The following is a 24980-nucleotide window of genomic DNA, read 5'->3' on the forward strand; positions in this document are numbered from 1 at the left end:
GATCGTACTTTCAAGACTAGTTAAATACAAACTCACTTTTTAATGTTGCGCAGCTTGAAATTCCTCATTAAAGAAAAACAGCTTAATCTATCAGAGATTAATATAACACCTGCTGTATTAGGCAAGGCTTGGTGATGCTTCTTTAACTGTAAAAAAAAGAATAAATTAAGTATTGGCAATGCTTGACTCGCAGCATTTCACCAAGCTCTGTAAAAATGGGGGTATTTGGGGAGATATTGGGGAGGACAGCCTTTGCTATATCCATGTCGAAGGTCATGGCATGCTAAGTAAACTGAGGATAAATGTGAAACCAAAGTCACACACTAGAACTTCTTGTCTAGGATGTGCTTTACATTGTTCTAATCCCTTGAGCATCGATCCATTCATGTACAGCGATGTGATACCCAAAAAGTCTTGGCTTGCACCATATAAAGCCATAAAAGTAAATAAATCAGTAGGTTTCAGATAGACAACCACAACATCAGAAAATATAGAAAATATTTGCTATGGGGGTTGTCCCGCTGGAAGGAGGACCTTTGATCACAAAAAAATAAAGCAACCTATACAAAAAAAGTTCTTTGCATATCATCTTGGATATTTCATATACGTAGGAAAAAGTTCTTACCCTGGGATCCAGTTGGTGGCTTCTGTGATGTGACTGTGTGTGACCATTGTCGATTGGTTTGGGGTGTATGGACTTCCAATCAGAACACTCCCTGAATTGGCGAATCGTTGAGGTGCGCTTATGAGCTGAAAAAGTAAAAAAAATATATATATTTTTTTACATACATTTCACTAAGACCATATAATCAGAAATTCAAAGTGCTGGGGTATTTAGGTAAGTGAAATGTAGCCGAGCAATACAACATTTGTGGCGTTAATTGAATAAATTAACAGTAAACAGTTTGAAACATTGTATACACGTGTCCCTATTCACACTACCTTATTAAAAATTAGATAAGGACAGCGCTTCACATCATCTTGCTTTTAATCCAACAATGTGGAACAGCACAGGCGTGAGCTCGAAGGAAGCCCTAATGGGTGTCGGATGCAACTTCAAAAGTCATACTATGAACTTCGCTGTGCCATACAGACCAACCCCAGAGATGGTGGCCAGTCACTGAAGGCAGCATATACAGGATATGTAAAGGTGTGACATGAAGCAGCTTAGTGCGTAGAAGACGAAAGCAGAATCTTGCTTTTCTTCTCCCAGTCCTGACTGGGGTTGAGGCTGTAGCATCAGTTTGGCATCTCCATGCAGAGACACAATCCCCCCCTACCCTTCCCAGCACCACAGCAACAAAAGTGTGCATAGAGAAATGCTGCACACAATTGCATTTTCGGGTAGAAAAAAACAACCCTGTATAGGTAAAAGGTGAATATAGAGGGAAGAGAACACTGCCCTAACGGATGCGCGCATGGGCTACCGGTGGATGGAGAGGGAAGAATGCTGCCCTAACAGATGCGTGCATCAACTGGTGGTGGACGGAGGGAGGAGAATGCTACCCTAACGGATGGGTGCATCGACTGGATGTGGATGGAGAGGGAAGAGAACGCTGCCCTAACAGATGCACGCATTGACTGGCGGTGGATGGAGAGGGATGAGAACGCTGCCTTAACAGATGCGTGCATCGACTGGCGGTGGATGGAGAGGGATGTGAATGATGCCCTAACAGATGAGAGCATCGACTGGTGGTGGATGGAGAGGGAAGAGAACGCTGCCTTAACAGATGCGTGCATCGACTGTCGGTGGATGGAGGGAAGAGGATGCTGCCCTAAAGGATGCGCGCATTGACTGGTGGTGGATGGAGAGGGAAGAGAACGCTGCCCTAACGGATGCGCTCATTGACTGGCGGGGGCCTGTGCTGCACACCTAGAGCCCTCTTGCTCTTCATGTGTGTGTGTGTGTGAGACCTTTAGATGATTTGTTCCAAACTCGAGCAGAGGGTCACATTTATGCCCATGACACAACGTTGCTGGTCCCAGGGAGTTGTATGGCCTTTGCCGTCGGCTCCATGGTCCTGGTCCACCTCCTACCGGGTAGTTCAAACTGGATGCAAGACAGTGGGACCACCCGAAACCACCGGCTCAATTTAAGCACTGGACTTATGCAATGGCTGGAGAAAAAAAGTTTCAGCTGCCCACGAAATGCAGTCCAAGTTCTCTCAAAATGCCAATGCAAAATCTGATTTCAATAACCAAAAGCTAACTGCTGAAGATACAGTGTACAGTTCAATAGAGTTCAATACTGCTCAATACAGCTGTCTCGGGGATTGCTGAAGGGAAAAGAATATGAGCTGGTATCATTAAGCAAGTAAAAAAACAAAAAAAAGGTCTAAGAAAGGCACATGTGATCCTCATCTTTAAAAGCATCCTCCCCTACCCGTGGACCCTTATCGAATTCCTCCTATTCATTATATGCTATATATATTTCGTTTCTCTTTTTTATAAATACTGATTTTTGCTGGCTTTGTAATAATGTCTGTCCTAGGGTTTTGATTCTTGGTCCGGTCTTCTCTCGACATAAATAGGATTAGCAATTAGGACAGCAGAACACTCCAGGCCAAAATATGCCAGTGACATTCTCTGAATGAGGCAGCGCTTGCACAGCAGAGCAATGTATGTGATCAAAACACAGAGCCACAGAGAAAAATAATGACAGGGGTTCCTTCTGACCCACTTAATCACAAGCAATAGAGACTAAATAATTGGCCTTTATTTAACCAGCACCAGGCGCCATTTAAGTGTTTGTGACAAGAGTCATCCAACTAGCAAATCAGAAATGGCCACCTGGAAACTATTACTGTTCGAAGTCCTGCTCAATTAAGATTGTTATTAAAACAATGATGTTCATTTCTTTTTTGCACGTTATTAATAATGGTATGTATTATTTTGAAAATCTATACGTAGCTGCAAATTGGCCTCCTGTTATGAAGGACACCGTCAGCTAGTACGAGCTCTGTAGTCAACAGGGTCAGCAAAAAACTGCAGATTGCTATTCATCCAGACTCGAAGAGAATAATACAGCCTTACAACCCACTGCTAGGGTGTATACTACTTTTTAAAGGACATGAACCTGGCAGTGGAGTAGCAAGCTCTTTGGCCGCCTCAACCCCCCCCCCCCCCCCCACTCCCACGATTGACTCGCGGGGGGGGGGGGGGCGATTGCCATCCCGAGAATGGCAGGTAAGAGCGGAGGAGACTAACAGTTACACTATTCTGCGTTTACTTACTTTTGCATATAAATTCAGAACACTCACTAAGTTTGTCCTTATTGGTGAAAACCAGACAACAACTATGCAGAACCACAGACTTGTTGCTCCACATGCTATCACTCCAGCCTTTTCAGCGAAATGGCGGAGGAGGATTCAAAGCATGGTTAGTGTAAAAATGAGACCTCCAATTAACAATGTGGAAACAAAATACCAGATTTGGAGCACACGGCGCTGTGCAACATTTCTCCACAACGTTCCATCACACTTCTTTTTCCTAATGTTCTGTTTTAGGCAGTGCTCAATTTGTAAAGAAAGAAAATGCATGTCAGGGCCCCCGTTAGGCCGCCACTGGAGCTTGCACTAGCCATTTCCCCTACCAGGACTGCCAATGCCCGCACCAACACCACTACTTCAGCGCCAAGACACCTTATGGTGAACATGCGCTCTATAAGTCACCTTTACCATAACATAACTAACCATCACATCCCTACAATTGTGACAATTCAGACAATTCCAGACTCCCAAAGCTATAAGAATGGCTTGGGCATCAGGTATTAGTCATTTTTTATGTACAGTAAATAAATAAACAACTTTTGTCGTGCTCATTTTTAACTAGGTAAACAGCACCACCATGTGGCAAACTGTCATAAGTGCCAGTGTTTGCAATTAAGAGCAGGTGCTGAGCACCTGAAAGCAGTGGCTCAAATTAAGCACTGGTTTTAGGACATGCCACCAAAAAAAAGACACCCTCAGAAAAAGTTTGGAATGACTGTGTAGCAGAAATGATATGATGGAACAAGCTATGCTTAGCAGATTTTGTGTACAAAAAGAAGCAAGGTAGTCAAAGATATGTTTTCCTCACGATTTACGATTTACATACCCTCTTGGTTGCTAAAACCATCTCATTGATTTGAGCGCATCTTTTTGAAGTACATGCTATTAAACTGATTTGTAATTGTGTCATAGGTTTTTGTGTTGCTCAGAGCCGTGATAAAGCATAAATGGTGCACCAGGCTCTCTCGTTAAAGATGAAGAAAATACAAGTCAAATGTAGTTCTGTTATAAATCGGCAGGCACATTTTCAGTGAAATGGTGTGTAGTTCAAATTATTTGGTTCGATTCTAGAGTTAATTAATTTTTTTCATTTTAAATTAGGGAGTACCCACTGCTACTCTATCCTCATTCCGGTCTCTTCCAACTTTATCCCTTCAATCCCACTTCTCTTTTCCCTCCTTCCTTTGCTAGTCCCATCCTCCCTGAAGGTTTGCTCTCCATCTGCTTTTAAACTCAATATCCATCTCTTCTGCTTCCCGTACCCATCCTACATTCTATCTTTTTCCACAACCTATATCCCTAGTTTGTTTATTTTTATGTCTGCTTCCTATTTTCTGTACTTTTCCATACAAGTCTCTGTTCCTTTTTTTAAATCTGCCTCCTATTTTTTCACTTATCCATAGGAATCTCCATTCTCTATTTAGGTTTTGGCAGCAAACAACTTTGACTGTGGTAGTCGAGACATACTGTGAACAATATGTTACATAGAGTAGACTTTGGGTCAACCTCCTTCTTATTCATGATTGGATGGCTTTCTTGTCTATCTTACTCTCCTGCTTTTGATTTGAATGCGTTCTCCTTTTTCCTGTGTTTGTTCAACCCGGGAGCATTTTGGTTGCATGGTGTTTTTTGCATGATATCCGTCCATGGTTGACATTATAACTTGCATTGCAGTTCAATGCACAAGGTCGACAATTTTCTCTCTCTACATTTCTTCAAACTCTCAGTTGTTCCTTCAGAGCCACTTGACTTTATTAACACCCATCCCTCCACACAACATCTACTTGTTCCTCCCCACCCCTTTTAGTGTGTTACAGATTAAACACCACCCTCCACACTATCAACAGGGAGCCACCCTCAACTGGTTAATTAACAACTGCAAGACCGCCTCCTACACGTGAGCATGCATGTCAATTGTGCATTTTTTAATGTATTTTGTTATTTTTGTAAGATATCCCATTCATAGATGACCACCGTAGGAGGCTAGCTTTGCATGGAGTAGCTTAAAGTATAATAAAATGCATTCATAGATGGTTGCTGCAGAGGAGTGTACATTCGCCATGGCCATCAGGACAAACAGTTTCCTGAGACGTTTTTTTTCAGTGCTACTTCCTTTTCTGAACTTTTACTTTCAGACTAGCTGAATTTTCAAATCATTTGGTTCAAAATGCATGTGCTTCAGAAAAAAATACTCCAAGCAGGCCTATCACTGGCTATACAAAGATGTGAAGGAGTTAAAGGGAGTAAAATTACCAATTCATAAAAGAGTCACTGACTTTTCTTTTCACTAGCAGGCCTCTTTCAGTCGAGAAATCTTCGGACGTATTCAGCAGACTAGCTCATTTAGGGGTCACGGTAGGATTCCGAAGAGGGAGTATTTGATTCATTTTGATGTGCCATACTTGGAGGATGGAACAGTGCCTCTGCCGTACACGTAATCTTTGATCCACTTCAAAGCGCATTCTGTGCTACACACAGACCCAGTGCTACATTGCACAGCCTTTAAGCCTCCAAAAAGCAAAGTCACTGGTTACACGTGTTCTACCCAACCATGACACTCAACTCTCTGCAGTGACAGCCAGATCAACACTGGAAAAACTGAAGAGTGTACAGAAGGGAGGCCGGTTTCACTCCTGTTTGCCTGCTGTTGAGGCCGTGACTGGGGACAAGGACCACAAGTCCCAGGCTTCTTTGCGGCTTGCTGCCGCACACGTAATTGCAATGGCGCCAGGAGGCAGTTTAAATTTAGTCTTTAGGACTTGGGCTGTTCCATTCCTAAGGTACTATTTGGCATTTTGACTTTTTCGGCTGCACCATATTTGCTTCACCTAATACTTCATACCATCTTCTGCAGTATTGACTCATTGACTGCCTGGCATGGGGGAAAAAGGAAAGGGACTGGGTTGGGAGGTGCCACAAAGAAGAGATCCAAGAAACAGTCCCAGGCTCCAGGGCAGGAAACTGAGAACGAAAGGGGTGCATAGGGAGAACGTGCTAGATCGCATTGAGAATATCATTGCAGACTGTGAGGGGTTGCTTACGACACCTGTTTCATCTTTTGACACTCCTGCACCCCTCATTATGGCTTCTCACCCACACACCGCAATTGGGTCCACCAACACAGGGTATGGGAACATACACATTTATTTAAGAAAGCGGCTAACAAAATACATCCAATGCCAGTCCTGGAAGTGAGAAAAGAGCGCACTTGTAGCCTTTTGTGTCCTTCAAGCGAAGCTTGCTCCTCTGATTGTGTCATGCCAGTCGACCTTCCCCCGAGTAATCGCTTCGCCCCCCTTGCAGAGAAATCGGCTATAAAAAATTAATATAGTGACCCGGAGCATACAAGTATAACAGACAATGGGTTAAATATGAACCCCTACCAGGGAGAAAGGGCGGCTGCTAATGGACTTGTACCCTCTAATTTAGATCTTCAGAGGGAATATTAACCCTAAAAGGTTCAATTGAGACTTTGACTGTCTTAGTGTCAAAACTCTACCATAAACTAGAATAACGTAGTAGACCCCAGCAAACCCCCTCCCCCCCCCCCCCCCACCCCCCAACCAGCGCTCACATCAAATAATCATGCAAACTCGAGGACGGGCCCTGCATCTTCCCCCTGCATGCAAACCGGCCATAATGCTTTGAACATTAACTCTGCCCCTCAGTTTGCCCCAATTGGTTGCAATGATAGGGCACCTGGTACCTCACTAACTGCCCATGGAGGTTTCAGGAGGATCAATGCTGGAAACTTAAGGGTGTACCACGGGACCTAGCTGGGCATGGGATGTCGACAGAGCAAGTATCCCAGAGATTGAATACAGGTTGTACTAGGGTGCCCTTAACTCTTCCAACCACCTCACCCCACGCACATTGCTCCCCTGCCCACAACTATCTATATGACCAATATTCCCAAGGTGGACAACAACAGCTACAAACATAGGAACGGTGAACCCTTAAAAAACAAAGCTATACATTGGTTGAGGCATACCAGGGGTTGAAGATCTATAATAAGGGATGACATTGTGCAGGCAAAAAGATGTGTACTTAAACACAGCTCAGATGATGCAATAGAGCTTATTCCAATCAGTAAACACCTGGTGCATAACCTAGTTGCCCTGGAATCTAGAATCTATCCACCACCTGTTTCAAATATCCAGCTGAAGCTAAGTATCCCTACTATGACCGAACGACCCAAAGCTGCCCCACAGCCCCCTGGGGACTCCCCTATTTCAACTTTGCCCCAGAACGATTGACTGCATCCACCTTCTGCCTGGGACCCCACATACATCTCTAGTATAGATTATGTCCGCACTTCCCCCACAGCATAAATTCATCAAGAGGGCTCCTTTCATGAGTTCAGCTGTATGACATCAAATTCGCAGCCGGTCTTGGCAACAGCCATATTGCCTGTGACAAGAGATCATCTGCAGGCCAAAAGTCTAGACACACTTAGTTATCATCCAATAGAGCCGATTGAACCAATTGCCCTACCAACTCCCCAGGCTCTCTCCTCGATGACAAACAGCAGGATGATGAAAATAGTGTCGGGAAATATGGCAGGCAAAAGAGGGAAGCCCGATTGCCCACACAGGCTCGAGTTTATCAACCAACATAAGATCTGCTTACTGCAGGAAACATGGAGCCCGACCCCCACATTCATTCCCGGGTTCATGACATTTCATAGACCGTCTATTCCATCTAAGCATGGCCGGCCGACAGGTGGGTTGCTTATTCTAATTAATATCTCAATAAACTGTGACATTAAGGAGCTGGTCACCAATAGCTCAGACATCCTTGGGATTAGGCTAAATAGTCGCAAGGGCAAGCCTTTGATATTTACAATGTTTATGCCAGAAGCACTAGAGGAGGTAGCGCCCCAACTCTCCATGCCCTGGACAATTTATTGGAGGCCAGGCACGACAGTCACCCCCTAATAGTCGGTGGTGACTTCAATGTCACATAGAAGCCACTCGACTGGGTTGACTCCCACAAGGTGAATGAGGAGGATAAAGTGTGGTTGGTACCACCCCTAGAGCTCCCTCCTATAAATAAATGGTTGCAAGCAGCATTGCTGCTGAATGCTAAATCTCTGAAATGCAGGCTAAGGGCCACTAATGGGAGAACCAGCTCCGATAAAGGATGGGGGATGACCTTCCGTGGACCGAATGGGTAGAGTAGGATAGATTACAAACGCTAAACTTCGTCTCAAATGGCCAGCTACTATGTCAGATGAATCAAAGATTAATATAAATAAAAATGACTTAGAAAAGCAGTTGGAGATTCTGTCACTAGCGAGCGATGACCTGACTACACCGATTAGCTGCAGCACTCTACATGCGGACTTCTTCAAGCACTTGGCCAGATCCTTTTTTGTTTACATTCATAAGAATAGACCTAAGCAGGGGGGATCATTAGAAACAAATTTGTGGGTCAATAAGAAGTGTAGGGTATTGAGAGGGAGACTGTCTGTCGCCATCAGAAATAGGGATACTCCCATGATACGTGAAGCCAGGAGAGAATACAAACAGGCACAAACTAAAGCCAAGAGAGAATGGGACGAAAGGAGATGGGAAGATCTTGGGGAGGTCATCCTGCACCCAGATAGCAGGATGTTTTGGTCACTTTGTCCACGAGCAATTTTGAAAGATCTCCCCCTTTGGCCAATAACATCCCAGCTTCAGAGTGGCATAAGCACTTCAGTAATCAGTATTCCATCACTAACATCTAAGATAGACCCCAGATGTTTTTTGACACAGGTCACCCAGTAGGTAACCTCATTTACTAGAGAGGAAAGCCTGTCTTCCTTGGATGCAATCTCACCTGCAAAAGCCCCAGGCCCGGCTGGCATCTCTGTCGACCTCTTCCACCCAGACAGGGGTAACTGGACAACATACCTCACAACACTGGCCAATGACATAGCTGGCGGGGGGAAGATTCCAGGTTCATGGAAAGGGGCCGAAGTAATACCCATTTTTAAGAAAGGGGATAGGACAAAGCCCTCCAGCTACCGTCCGATCAGCCTGATCAACTATGCGCAAAAGGTCTTCTGCGTTCTCTCATAGTTAAGATCAAGGAGTGGATGGATGAGAATCACATCCTCTCTCCACTCCAAGCGTGTTTTCGGTGGAAGACTGGCACAACCAATCAAGTTTTTCGTCTTGTTATGCTGTTTGGAAGATTGTTGTGTTGGGCAAGGTTAGTCTATACCTTGCCTTTATAGACTTAAAAACAGCCTTCGACCTTGTGCCTAGGGACTTACTTTGGCAGGTGCTTAGGGATATGGGAATACCCCTGGCAATTCTGGAACTCCTAATCAGGTGGAATAAAGAGACCTTCGCCCGTATGAGATGGGAGAACCAGGGACAAACCTCCGAGCCAAATATGATCCAGCCGGGGGTCCGCCAGGACTGTGTTTTAGCCCCAACCCTTTTCTCCTTGTATGTTAAACAAGTAGCTGATCTTCTGTGCTACATCCCAGCTGTTGCTCCATCTTTGGCGAATCACAAAATCTCCACACTATTATTCGCTGGTGATACCCTCCTGGTTTCTAAAACCCCATGGGCCTACAAAAATTAATGAATCATTTTAAGGCTTTCTGTGAGGAGAGGGGCTTGGTTATGAACAACACTAAAGCCAAGCTAATGATGCTGAACCCTCACAATTCCTTCAAGGTAAGTTTGCTCCTGGACAATGTTCCGCTTGAGAGGGTCAGCTCATTTGACTATCTGGGCATTAAGCGGTCGGAGGGAATGACTTGGAAGAACCATCTAAAGAAGGCATCTCTGAAATTCTCTGAGCTAACTGGGATTCTGAGGCAGGAGCATCGCCTATCATATACTAAACCAGTAGCACCTGCTCTTAAATTGTATAGCTGCAAGGCTGTCAGCAGTGCTCTTCATGGGGCAGAGTTGTGGGGCACAGTAAATTTAAGTGATCTCTCAGCAGTGGAGAACAAGTTCTTCCGAAACTTGGTATCCCTTCCTCAAAGTACCCCTCTTCTCCCACGTAAACTTGATCTGGACATTAAGCCTATTAATGACCTTGCGAGGCTTCGCCCACTGCTGTTCGGCATAGATTGGTCACCACTCCTGATCTGGCACCGTACACTGCAACTTTTAGCAAGGTCTCTGCTTTGGATACCACCAAAAAGATTAGCTGGATCAAACATATAGATAATCTTCGGTCAAGCATTGGCATGCCAAAACAGGTTACCGGTCACCCACCAACGTATACTAGAGCCAAGCAAAGCTATTGTACTGGGCATGGGTTGAGCAGGATAAACTTTGGAAAATCCAACAGGGCAGCCTAACAGATACTTTCATAGACCTGAAAACGAATTGTCTTTTAGTAAGCTATTTTGATATTATTACGGTCCCAGCTGACAGGATATTGTATACCCAGTTCAGGCATGGTAGCTTACCAATCAATGCTTTTAGCAAATCCTGGCTGATCAATAAATCTCAACCTAAGGGCTGACCTTCCTGTTCCTGCCCATATGAATCAATAGGCCATGTCTTTTTTGCCTGCACAGCTTATGCGAAACCAAGGAGCAAATGGTTAGCTCCAGTGTGCAGACAACTCGGGTTCTGAAGCTCTAAACAGGCCTTGTGCATATTAAAATCAGACGCTAGTCCTTTATTTGCTTGTGCAACTGCGAAATGTCTAGGCCACTTTTGGGCGATTAGAAGGAAGGTGCTGCCAACACCCTTGTTTGGCCCTGATAGACAAAATGGAAATTGTGATGACCAGACAAGTGAGGTTTAATTCCCAATGCTGCTACTTTTCATATTGTTTAAATAGTTGTTTTCACTGTACTATTTTATGCATTTTAATCTTGTCATTTGCTTGATTACGAGTAAGGGTGTTACCAAGGGAAAAAGGAGCATGTAAGTACTGTTGTCTTATTTTTGGGCTATAAACTTGCTGACCGTTCTATATAATGTATATAAATGCACCAGCACTTTAGTCATGTGGTTTTATTGCCCTGCCTTGTATTGCCGTAGACAACAGAGTTATGACCCACTTGGGAATTGTAACGCTCATGCTCTTTTTCACGTTGTTTTACTATGTTAATCAGAGCAATTTTTTACCTTCGAATTGCCCATTCACCATTTGACTGTTCCTTTTAGCTCGGAATGTTTTTAATATTGACTTGTGCAGCTGTATCTTTTATGGTTTTTATTAACCGAAATAAAGAGAATTTGACTACTGAGAAGGGAGTAAATATTTCATGACTGGCCTCAAACAAGGTGCATAGAAGCACAACAACTTAAAATACACGGTCTGAGCTTGGTACTCCATAGTGTAAATGGTGGAGTACTCAGCTTAAAAACACCCAGCGTGCAGACTATCCGGAGTGGTCGGTCAGTACTATTACGGGATGATAAGCGGGTAGTTGTTTAGCTTATCTGCTTCAATGAATGTGAAGTGGATAAGCAAGACTATCTAATGACCACTACATATACAAAGTCAGACAGCCACAACCACCACACACTGTACACAAGATAAACAATATTGCTGTCATTCCCCACCTCAGCACCTACATCCACATATCCAGCTTGTCTGGTGTGCATGAGGGAGCGCATGTTTAGGAGGTTGACATATTTTGCACTTGAGGCAGTATCCACTTGGGTCAATTGGGGATGCAAGATTTAGAGCCCCAGCCCACCGGCTTCAACGCTGAAGACAACACAACACTATGCAGACACCACCCCGTGTTGTGGACGCTTTGATGCCTAGAATGGGAAAGCAGCAGACCTGGAAGTGGTAGTCCCAGTCAAGCACTTCTAGCGATGCTCCTCCCAAGTTTCACTGGTAAATACATGCTTGAGTTATGATGTCTTAATTTTGTTAATTCCCGCGCTGTTACTTGCCCCTCTACTTCTGTGGGAGCTGGTCTCCACCCATACCATCTTCCCTCTTCTCTACCCTACAATGTCCGTGCTCCTCCTCTCCACTCTCTGGGAAGGAAGTGGTGTCAGTCCAGTGTCCTGGCTGTAGATCACGGATAATTCTGCCCAACAAGCTCCTCCTCACGACAACACAATCACATTGTAACGCTTCCTCTCAGATTTGCGATTTCTAGGATGAAGAAGGGCTACTTTAACAGTAGAAATGAGGACCAGTTACGAAAAAAATATTACCACACATCTTACTGCGTAGTTCACAACTTAACCACAGCTGGTGACCTAAAGAAATTGAGAGATTCCGCTACACCAATATCAAAACAAAAAAAGTATGTGGACTACTGACAGAAAAGTATTTGTTCTTTGAGCCCTTTTGCGTTCATCCTCTCTTCCTCTATTAATGCCAACTCGACTGGCTTTTGTTTAGCAGTATGGACATAGATACACAATCTATGCTGTACATAAGAACCCCAAATGACCCGACCAGAAACCATGCTCAATAAAGAAAACATTGTTTTTAGCCCCAGCAGACCCAAAAACACGATATCTCCCGCGGGCACCTCGCTGCAAATGTCCCATGACGCAGTAGGACGCCGCACCGCCGAGCAGATGTCAGTTCTGGGCTCTGACGGGACAAGTCCTTGGACTTCGCCACGGGGTTCAAAATCAAACGGCCGGGGCAACCGAAGCCGCCTCGCGCCGAAACCAGAGCGCATTCCCGCCAGAGGTCGAGGTCACGAGGGGCCGGAATGTCCCTGCGCGAGCACAACACCGCAGCTGGCTGCCTCTCTGGAAACAAATTACCATGTTTGCTTACCCTAAAACAACGCTGACCCGTACCGGGGAACATTTTCCTCCAGCTAGCCGTGGAGCCGGTTTGTTAGACTAATTATTTTCACATGTGCAGTCAGTCAGTCAGTCACTCGACTGGGTACCTTGAAACACCGAGGGGGACTTCAGATGCTGAGGCGCTTTAATTATGAGGGGAAAATAGATGCATTCCGAAAAGGGACATGAAGAGATGCGTGAGAGGAGGTGGCATTTGCTTTTTGGCACGCAAGGACATTATTGCTAATTAATTTGACCAATTCCAGAAGGCACGGGGTGGGGGGGAAATTCCTTCTTCACGCACTGGCACTGCCACCGTTCTCAGAGTGTTGTCCCCTTCATGGGGCAAGGCACATACGACACATTTTTGCAAAGTGAAGCATACCATTCTGGGTTTCGTTCAGTTGCACATTGTGTCCACCAAGAATCTTCCTTATGAGGCGAGACATTTCCCCCACCTGCAAATGGCTTCGCTTTTGCCTGGCTTTTGCCTGGCTTTTGCCTATTGTGGAGACAAGATTTTATGGGAGTGGAGTCCAAAAGCGGGACAAGGATTTACCTATCTCACATCAACTGTCAACAGAAAACCTACCATTCGCCAGGCTTTCATCTACTTGAATAGTCATGTCTTGTGGAACATTTTTGTTTTCACCATCTGACTATCCCACTGCACCAAAACTCCTGGAACAAACGTAGGTGAGATAAAGATAAGCACAAGATGCTTCCTGGCAGGTACACCATTTGGTGCAGGCCCAGACCTGTATAAGGTCATCAATTTGTTTTTTAATTCAACAGAACATTCTTGGTATTCTGCTCTGCTTTTATCAGTAACTGCAACCATTAATTTGTAGTTGGTTCTATAAGGTGTGAACCAGGCCCAACTGGAATCACAGTGCTTTACACCACGAAACGCACAAAAGAGTCTCACAACAAACGCACTCTTCACCAGGTCATCCGGTGAAGAAGAGATATCACATGGCAAGCTAGAAATGCCAACACAGTAGGTTTCCAACTCATTTGTTGGATGTTCTGCACCCTTAAAATGCATTAAATGTTTAACACCCCATCCAGGATGAGTGGGGCGGGATCGGAAGCCTTCAAAGAGGGTAGGAGAGGCTGCTTACACCATTACCAGCTCTAAGCCCCACTCCTCTCTTGTCCTGCCCCTTTCATTGGCTTTCCACGGCCCTTTAAGCAGTGACGGGGTGAATGCCCACCCCCGGCTCCAAGCCCCGCCCCTCTCTCACATGATGAACACATATTCGAGGTTGGAGGGTCTGTGTGGGACATGCAATAGCACAACGATGATCCAAGGGAGGGACGGGAGCGCAGAACAATAGTACCACAGTTCCATGTGGTGAATGGATACCAGTAGTTAAGAGGGCACAAAGCGCGCATTAGTGTCAACGATCATCTCCGCAGAAGGATGATCCAGTTGGTAGTATGCTGCAGTGTAATGTTGATGGCAGTTGTTTGTAGATCACAACAAATCCTCGTGAGGATTCAGGTAATGTGCCTGCGGGGCCTTATTGTAGATTACACGCGCAAAAACCTTTACTGAGTTCAGCCAGGCTCATCTGCACAAAATTCAGCCAATCAATCCTTGTATTTGACTTCAAAGTACACTCAAAAAAGCCTGTGATTACTTTTTCCATCTTCTGCCAGGCTTGAAAATACCGAAAGTGACTTTGATGACTCAAGATCACAGTGCTTCCAAGACTGTTCAAATAACAACAACAAAATATCACTGCAGCATCTGAAAAGCAAACAAACTCTACACAGCCACAGAATAAAGTAACAGGGATAATCTAGCACAACCATGATTGACAGGATGAAGTCACAATATGAAATGACATTACAAATGGCAGACCCCCATCAATGAACCTACTATTTATGATACTTTGGCCAGTAGGTATTGATGGCTTCACTCCCAAAAAAATGTCCCAACATATCTCAGTAAGAGGTAGCTTTGGTACTAACTTATATCTCAACGGAGTGCTGCTGTCAAGGGTGGCATTGCAGAAGAAATAAGCAGCGACTAAGCCAGTCGGCCAGCACTTGTTTGCTGCCGGTAGAGGTTTTGCCAGTGCTGGTACAATTGCAGCACAAGCAATGGTAAGGCCAAGATGTGGTGGGAAGCCATCTTGGAAAGTTATTTTATACAGGAATATTAGTTTATATACTTCCAAAATATATGTCACATTACATCCTGAGGCAACAGGACGCCCATCATGTGACATAGAAAAATAAGTATGCACAATAGCACTGTTATACCTTTCCAAGATGACCATCACCCTGGATTTAGAAGCAGCACTCCTGCCCTCTTGGAATTATACAAAATAACATTACAAGGTGGCATCCCGCTGCTTTTGGTTTTGTAATACTTGTGCTGCAATTCTCAAAACCCAGGCAAAGCATGGATGTACAGGAGATCGCAGTAGAGAACAAGTGGGAAGAGAGACAGAGGGGATGAAAAGGGTCAGGGATGAAGGGAACCTGAGCAAGGAGAGGGGAGGAGAGGGAGAGGGAGAGGGAGAGGGAGAGGGAGAGGGAGAGAGATAGCTCCCTGGTGTGATAAGAGGAAGGAAACATTCGACCAATCCAAAACAATATGTTCCAGGGCGGGATAAGGGTAAGAATAGGGAGAAAATCCAACAAGTCAGGAACAGAAAGAATGGAAGCCTAAAGAATTTACCACTCAATGTGGAATCAGTTAAACAACTGGACATTGTGTACTCCAGAAATACTTGGCATCGCCAAAGAGCTACGACCAATATGTAATGACCCAAGTCAAACTCTGGCATTTTCACTTTTCCTCTCCCACTTTGTACCAGCTAAGCTAAGCTCAGAGAATAAGAGGCCAAGGCTTTGGCAAGTTGGATACATATGAGGTATAGAGTTAAGGCGCTTCAGCCTTCTCGCCTTGTTCCAGGCAAAACAAAAGCCATTTTAACTATTATCCCACCAACTGGTTCATTGTAGAGTTTACGTGAATAACAGAGATCGGGTAGTTATTAGACAAACTCAGACTGGAACCTTAGCTCTTTTGGTTATAAGTGAAAGAGAAATCTATCTCGATTAGAAATGTCCTTCTTTACATCCAATATCCAGGAGGTGATCTCAAAATCAGAAGGGAAAGTTAACCAACTAATGAACTTCCAGCGTATGTGTCAATAGGACGCCCATTTAAACTGATCCCTTCGGAGACAAACTTATTGCTCATGTAAAGATAAGACAGTAGGAGTAAATCAAAGGCACAGATGTACTGTCAAAGTATATTTTTTAACAGAATTGATTATTGAGAAGGAAAGACTGCCTTGCCGTATCATTAAAAATCTTTATTTGCACCGCTTTCTGGCTTTATCATGTGTTAACTATTTGCTTTTGCATAGGCAATCTTCATACATGAATAAATAAATAAATGTAGTGATATAACTACATCGAGGCATAAATGTACTGTCTCTTTTTAGGTTGTGCATACCCTAAAATATTGCAGGCTTACTGAGAACATTGAGTGGCTAGCAGCCCGCCCATTGCTCGCCACTTGTTGGCATTACTGTCACTCTCTTTTGCAGCTTCTTTATTCAATGGCTTGCCTTGTCTATCTTGTATCTGTCCCTACCCTGGAGCACTGGCAATGTACTTGTGTTCTTCCACTGACCACAATCAACAGCGGACCTGACAGGCTTATGATAAAAATTTGGGGCCTGGCACATACTCTTGTAAAAATTAAGCAGTGGGTATGGTGCATAAGTGTATTCCTAGTTTCAGTCTAAACATTCTCAAAATGGAGGATTACAGATGCTCCCATGCACCATGCTGGGTTTTGCAACGGTTAATCCACTCCCTCATGCTTTTCAATCGATAACTGTAGCCATTTTGAGTTCTACCAGTCACATCACGCATCTTATTTCACCAGTAGGCTGACAAAATGGACACTACCTCAATGTATTATTGTCCAATACGCAAACCAGATAGTGGGACGATGTCCCTCCATCACCGAGGACTGCGAAGTGGGCCAACAACTGACACTACACCCTCAAAAAGGATACATTTTACTTTTTACATCTTCTTCGTGTCTGCTACCCATTCATTTGTTTCACTCTGCGTTGCCAACGAGAAATATTAGGCCAATGTTGTTATATCAGAGGGCACAGCAAGGATTTGTTTTCCTGGACTCTATATTGAAGATGCACGAGCAGAATAGATACCTTACAGCACCCAAACAATCTTTTTCATTGCTCTTTTTATTAATTGTCACCAATAACATCCGAGAAGTATTAATTATACACCAGTGACAGAGCGTTTTTATACCGACAATACCAAATCGTTTACCTTAACATCTTCAACACAATTTAATTCCCACCAAGACCTTCATGAGAGTATCATCAACAATCTTCCATTACAGCTTTTTCTGCTCTACATAATTTTTATACTCACTGTGATATTCGAAATATCTTTACTTTTTCTTTTATTTATTTATAGTTTTTATTGACATTTTCATATTCAATATACCAATGCTAACATATTGAGAAAACAGTATAATTTTCAACAAATAAAATCACTTTTAATACCCCAAACCCCCAACCAATCCGGCTCTAATCTTTTTCTTGTTTGAAAAAATGTGCTTCATTTAACCCCTTCCATGCTGGTGACGAACCCCACCGGTCACGCTCCACGGTGCTCGTGTGCTGATGACGGCTGGGGTTCGTCACGGCCCTCCCTGTTCGTTCGGCGGCCGCACACGGGGGGAATCGCGGCCGTACGGAAGAGGTTAAAGGTTTCCCCAATGTGGTCGGCCCTCGGCTTGTAAATGTAGACGGAGAGACCACTGTCTGAGGTGATGCTACACTGCACACTGCTACACTGGAAGCGGACGATTTCAAGCACAGGGCGCTTAAGGATCCGGCTGACAGAAAGCAGCGCATGGATTGAACCTCTTGAGTGACACAAGAAGGGGGTCACCGGTATGCTAAAGTCGGGCATCTAAGCGGTTATCTGTATACAAAGCACATGCAGTATGGTGTACTGACCCTCGCCCTGACGAAATTGCCCAAAGCACTTAAGGCAATGAAACATGTTGGCCCTCTAAGCAGTTAGAAGGCAACAGAGGGTCTTTTAAAGTGAGCAACCACACGGCATGGAATAAAGAGGTAAAGCCAGTGGAGGTATTGCTAGTTTTTATTTCAAAATAGAGTGGCCTGAAGTCATAAGGTCCACCTTATTTTGGGTCAGTTCTTATATGCACTAGGGAGACGCCTCTTAGCAATTGTAGCACCAGGATTTTCACCACTGGTGCACGTTTTCTTTCACTTTAACTGCACATTATCCCTCTTTTCTTTTTTTGTTTTTGATATGGAAGTGCTAATGATAAGACCCCGAGCTCACTGGTGAGAACCTACCAGTGGACTCCCATGGTGTTACTTCTGTGAGGCACTCCATATCTTTTCACTCATTTTTTTGATTTTCTTTGGTGCTTCCTTTCTTTCATATATTGCACTACACAATAGGGTGCACAAGTTGGGAACAGAATAGTAAATTGAGTATTATATTGAACAGGGATTCTTGATAGGGGACAGTAGAAGTATTAACTGCCTAGTTCGCACACGAAATTGTGAGGTCTACAAGACATACTGAAATCCAAATAGATTTGTTCAGCAAAAAGCATCAGGTCACTTGATTGTGTTGGATGCTACACTGCTGCCAAGCTTCTTGGAAGAGTTGGCAAGGCTGACCCAGAGACTGCACGGCTGTGCCCTTCTCCTCCTTCACAATTGTGGAACCCTGTGTCCCACGAGGGAAACAAGAGTCCCACAGTGAAGGCAGACGAATGTTCGCTCTAGAAGGTTTAGGGAACTGACAGCCTCCAGTGATTTAAAAAAAAAAAATCATCAGACTGATAAAGGTCTACCATGCTTGGTATCTATGTTGTGCACATTTACTGTTGCAAAGAACTCGGATACCTTCGGGTCTAGCTATAACTATATAAAACTCAACTAAATAAAAATGAGTAAGTTAAGTAAACGAATGGAATTTGAATTTAAAAGAATTTGTAGAGCGCACATACACTATGCAGTTTCTTGGCGCTAGGGGTTATTTTACTGGGCAAGAAAGGCACAGCGGGCTAGGAGCTGAACGCTTGCTGAAACAAAAAAGTTTTAAGGGCCTTGCGAAACTCCATATAGGAGGATGAAAGTCTAACAGGGGGCGGGAGTGCATTCCAGAAGGTAGGAGCAAGGACAGAACATTTCTGACGTAAATGGAAGGATGAATAACAACAGGAAAAGGCCTACATTGAAATTGAACCGACTCCAATACTTTGAATATGGGATATATATATATATATATATATATATATATATATATATATATATATATATATATATATATATATACATACATATATATATATATATATATATATATATATATACATATACACACACACACACACACACAGATGTGAATGGTGTTAAACTGAAATACTAAAGTGCTGGTCTTCGTAGTCCGAGCCTGAACATCGATGCTATAGTGTAAGTACGTGATTTTTATTTATTTATTTTGCTCTTCCAACACTTCATCACAAACATATAGCACCAAAAAAGCAGTTGGGCGCTATACAGAGATCGTGTCTCTTGCTGCAGGAACCAAGGTTGGGACAGAGTACAGTATCCAGTGTGCCATTGTCAGCTGAGGCCCCTTAATAGCGGAAATACATATGAAATTGTGAGAGTACAGGAATATGCAACAGGGCAACTGTAGAGGGTGTTGTTTACATTTAGTGTGGGTACTACATTTACATAACACAATAACACATATTTCGAAAATGGGGCAGTTTAAGTGATGTGCCCAGAATCACACATTTGTTAGTTGGTCAAGCGGTGGAGCCGGAATTAGAACTGCGGTCCTCGGGCCCCCGGACCAGCAAGTTAGCCACTGGACGGCATTTGTGCCATAATTCCAACCCCGTGGACGCGAGCAGGGGCACACAGGGCCCTTTTGGTGCTGGCCGCAGTCCGAGGTGGAGTCTGCGATATTTGCGGATGTGAAACAGACCCGCACAGTTCTGCCTGAAGCCATTTAACAGAAGGCTGCTTTCCAGGCACGAGGGCACAGAGCTCGAAGTGTGAGAGGATAAACAGCGAAAAGGGACTTATCTGTGTTATTATTGCCTCCTTACATGAGGCTGAGAGCAATAACTGAAAACAGCATGTTAAATATCACATTAACGGATGAGTGCGAAATTACACTGTCTGTAGAGGAAATATTCACGGAGTTGAGGACTAAGAAGGGTTTCCCTGCAAAAAAAAATAAAAATGCGCTCGCCCACACGCCTGGAAACATTTCAAGAGGGCTGGCAACGTGTGGGCTCAAAGTTCTACCTTCACCAGAAGAAACTGCATCTGTATTGTAAAGAAAACAAGTCGACTTCAGATGGAAACAGTGGTTCAGAGGCCTGGATTCTGAAGCCACCACCAGCCTAGAGGGTTAAGTGTTTGTTACACAGTAGCCTCGCTCCAGGTAGGTGTTCCTGGGTGTGCACGTGAGAGCTGTAGGCGTGCAACAGGTGCATTACCTGCCGAGCATAAGACACCCAAACGCCTGGATACCCAGCAGGCAGGAAGAAGGCATCATTCCCCTCACAAAGGCTGAAGCGACTGGGCAGTGGGCTGTGTGTGGCGCTGTTCTCAGACTGCCTCACGCACAGGCATGGGCAGGTTCTGGGGTAGCATGCTACCCACTGTCAACCACTTTCTCATCAGTGGTAGCCAGTGGTACAGCAATGCTGTTGCAATGCAATGTAATACAACACAGTACAATACAGTATAATGTGTTCGAACATTTGAGTGGTTTGAGCAGTTCTCTGAGGAAAGTCGAGTGACACAAAGGCAACTGTGCATCTGCCATGCCACGCCAGGCCCGGTAAGGGCTGTAGGAACTAGCATCACCCTGAAAAAGGGAAAACATCAGCCCCACGGCTCCCAACTCGTCATGACCCTTTAGGGAGTCAAGACTAGGCCTGGGTGGAGTTTGTACCATCAGCGCAAATGGCACCACGTGAGCGCAAGAGGGCGCTGCTTCTTTCTGCTGCCGAGCAGATGTTCTACTCGAGCAGTCGCTTCCTCAACGTGAACAGGTTCCGCAATGCGAGTGGTAGAGACCATCTTACCGGGAGGTGGTCTGGAGTAAGAATTTACTTGCTCACACTCGCCAACTTAACATTGGTAAGTGAGGAAAAAACTCTGCTACGTGGAGAAGTAGTGGCAGAAGCGCCACAAACGGAGCAGAATTTCATGTCCAGGCCTAGCCAAGACCTGGTTACACAAACACTAGGCCTCATTGAGTCACCGGTGGGCATATTTCTCTAAGCCGCCCACGTCATGAGGCATAACTTTACCATGCACAGAACCGCACAAGATGGAGAGGAGATGCCTCATCTGCAACTTGCTGGTGGGTCAGTGGATAGGCGAAGAGCAGCAAAGCACTACCAAATGATGCCAACCTCAAGGGGGAGCTGCTGGTGCCAGAGGACGCATCCACTTCTAGACTGGTGGGCGGGGAGGGGTACTTCTCACAGAGCTTGGCCAACAGTCATAGTCTAACACTATTGGCTTTCCCAGCCAGTGGAGGCAGACACACAGCTGGACCGGCGAAAGGCATTATGGTAAACTCCCTTCTATCCCATAGCAAGAGGAGTGTGTCTCACTATGTTCTGTCTCACTGACCGGAGTAGTCGAAGGGCACTTTTGGAACAGACCCACGCTGAGCGAGGGGTGGGGTGTTTGTGTCTAAAATGCAGCGGCGAGTGAGGGAGTGTAGCATAGCTGAGTTTATGCTGCCCGTTACGGAGGTTGTAACAGGAGCTGTGGTTATTAATAATACATCCTGCTGTGACAGGGTGTAATAAGTATAAACCTCTGCTTGTGGCTCAACGCCATTTTTGAGAGTGCGATTCACTTGGCAATGCACTAAGGGGGTTTGGGCTCCAACACCAGAGGCACTTGAATTTAAAGGCAGCACCAACCAGGCCCGCACAGAGGAGTGCTCCGCAGAGAGGTTTACACCACTTAGAGTGGGCAACATACATAATGAGAAGAGCCTGTTCATAATAATATTAGTGAGAAAACAACTATCAACTTGTGTCCAAGAATCAACCTCAGAAGGAGTGGAGGAGTTTCTACTGCCAGGATTGAAGCTGATTAGCTGCAGATCACAGCAGACATCAGCAGGAAGTGCGTAATTCACTCAGCCACTATGACTCACATTGGTACCCAAATCTGCAGTATTAAAAGAGGAGGACAAACACAGACTATTGTGTGAAAGTAATTTAAATTAAAGTAGAAAACCAATGGAGAAACAAAACTCCAGCATAGGTGACCAAGAAACTAATCACCTGAGAAAGGAAGAGGCATACCAAGAGCCATAACACTGGCAGACTAGAAATTAGCACACACAAAGAGGAAAACAAGGCAGGCCTTCAGCATCTGCACACCCTGATCTAAAAAAAACCTTCAGAACTGCTCCAATCCTCTGGCAATTCAGTAAGAAGCAGGAGATGCATCTTTAGAAAGTCAGAGAGACAGACAGACACATACACACACGGCTTCTCCGCTAAGGCTGAGGAGCGTTGCCCAACTGCTTTTTGCAGTGTAAAAAAAGGAAAAATAAAATTATAATAACTTGAAGTTATTATAATTTTAGTTTTCCCCGTTGTGTTGTCTTTGTGGGGCGGGGCTGCTCTCAGAGCAGGGGGAAGAGTGGTTGGCACTCCCTATGTGAGCATAAGTGTTTGGCCAGCCCTCTCTGGCCACCCAAAACAGTCATGCACATTTACTGTGTTCTCCATGCAGGCTGTATTACTGCCTGCGTGGAGAACATGCTCACCCCTCCAGCCCCTGGCTGAGCGCTGTCTCACAGCGCTCAGACCAATCACAATGTTGCACTGCAGCGTTGTGATTGGCTGCAGGGAGCCTGGGAGTCCTGGTGCTTCCTGCTTCCTGTCTCCCCCAAGAAGCCAGGAAGAGGGCGCTGTAGAGGCGGCGGCCGGCCGGGAGGTAAGTGATTTATTTTAACCCATCTCTCCATCTTTACCTTGAAAGCTATATTTTTTATGATTGTTTTGCGTGAAACAGGGATAAACAAATCTGGATATTGGTTTTGTGCATGTGAGGAGGGGTGTACGAAGCTGGACTATCAATTTTGTGCGTTCTTAAAAAATTAAAAAAACTTTCCAAAAGCCACTGATTTGGCATTTTTAGAAGAAAGAAAACAAAAAATAGTATATGTAAAAATCACACAAGTTGGTTATGCAGGGAAAAATCCCACAATACTTTTCTCTGAGCGAAACCTCCCGTAAAAATAAATAAATTGTGGGACAAAATGGACCCCAACTGATATTTTTGCAAGATATTTCACACTAACGTGAGAAACTTTACAGCTGTGCGATGTTTGCTGCCTTCCGAAGAGGAATAGTTAATTTGCACAATCCTAATCGTGAGCAGCTGGGGTCGGACCATCCAGTTTCTTTTTCATTTTCGCAACTTTAAAGCTCCTTTTCGGGCCTAAACTGATTTGGAAAGTTTGCTTATGAGCCTCTCATTGCCAGGAGAGCGTGGGCTGATCGCTCGTCACTGACAAAATGCAGTGTTTGGGAGAGCAGGAATTCGAATTCCAAAAGGAAGACTTAAACGTCCATCATTCCGAAGTCAGTAAACTGAGTACCAACAGCAGATCGAATCGGCATCTGTGCGGTATTTACCGCCGAACAAAAAGTATTACTGCTACTACTATGAGAATCAATTCAAAAGCGGGTTTGGGACCAAAAAAAGCGTCTCTGGTAACTCGGGTGGAAACACTGTTTATTTAACCTGCTACAAGTTACTACAACTAGGAAAAAATACCTGGACACGCTCCTTGACCTTTCAAACCCGACAAGTTTAGGCCAAAGCTAAGGCCCGAAAGGCTTACTTAAAAGACATCAGAGTTCAAAAACATTTCCATTCCGCACAAGGGGTATTCGCCCTTTTGTTAGAGTCGGACTGGGGCAGAAAATAAAAGTGGTCCCCATGAGCGAACCAGATAGCTAGAAAAGTGCTTCCCCATTTGCAAATCAGGGAGGTTTTAAACTTGTAAAAAAATGCTCTATGGGCGTTTTAAAACGTATGGAAGATTGCGTGCATTTGTGCTTGCTGTAGGCATGCTTGTGGTAATATAAGGCACATCAACAGTAAGAAAGAAAAAAAAAACAACGCCAGTCCACCAAACCATTAACAAGCCCACAAACGGCTAAAAATCATACCAGCCCTTCTGGCTACTGCGTATGCCTGAATTTCCAACGTGTACTTTTTTTGTTTTAAGGAAGAGCAGATATACATTTGTGAAAAAAATGAATTTATCTGCCACAAAGCGCCTTGAAATATTGCTTTAAAGGCCTTGGGTTCGCGGCCCTTTGAAGAATGAGAGGATTAGTACTGTTGGGGCTCTCAACTTCACTCATCCGTGAAGGGTCAGGTTAAAGGTCAAGGGTCGAACGGCCTCTAACTCTATTCATGCCGAAGACTCTCTGAATAAGACTATCCTTGAGGGAATGAAAGGCATTTAACGTTTTTAAAAATGAGGGCATCCACGGGACTCACAGGCTGCCCTTTGCTGATGTTTTAATCCTGTCACTGATTCAAATTTCTTTTAAATAACGGTTTGTGGCTGGAGGCACTGAAAATATAGAATGCGGCCAATCTCAGCATGTCCACTGACATGAAAGGCAAAAGTAATGTTAGCATTTAGCTAATATGAGCGACAAAGGGCGAGCAGGCTATATTTGGAGCGAGCTGCTGGACGGGTTAGGTAACAGCACTGCATGCCTTCGGTTAGCAAACCATTCGTGCTGACTGCAGTGCGCTACTGCCACCTTCTGGACACAAGGTAGAACACATGTCAATGAGATTATATGGAAATCATCCCCGGTTGCATCTAC

General features: G+C 44.5%; 1 protein-coding gene across 6 annotated transcripts in view; it reads right to left on the reverse strand.

Moving 5' to 3' along the window:
• The window catches only part of TFDP2 (transcription factor Dp-2), a 631051-nt gene that overhangs the window by 457854 nt on the left and 148217 nt on the right, over positions 1-24980 (reverse strand). For all 6 annotated transcript variants that reach the window (XM_086943706.1, XM_086943705.1, XM_086943703.1 and 3 more), the window contains exon 3: positions 626-750. In XM_086943706.1, coding sequence (XP_086799832.1) covers positions 626-750 — 125 coding nt within the window. The remainder of the gene's footprint in view (positions 1-625; positions 751-24980) is intronic.

Source organism: Lissotriton vulgaris, chromosome 11 (genome assembly GCF_964263255.1).
Source record: "Lissotriton vulgaris chromosome 11, aLisVul1.2, whole genome shotgun sequence".
NCBI classification, from domain to species: domain Eukaryota; kingdom Metazoa; phylum Chordata; class Amphibia; order Caudata; family Salamandridae; genus Lissotriton; species Lissotriton vulgaris.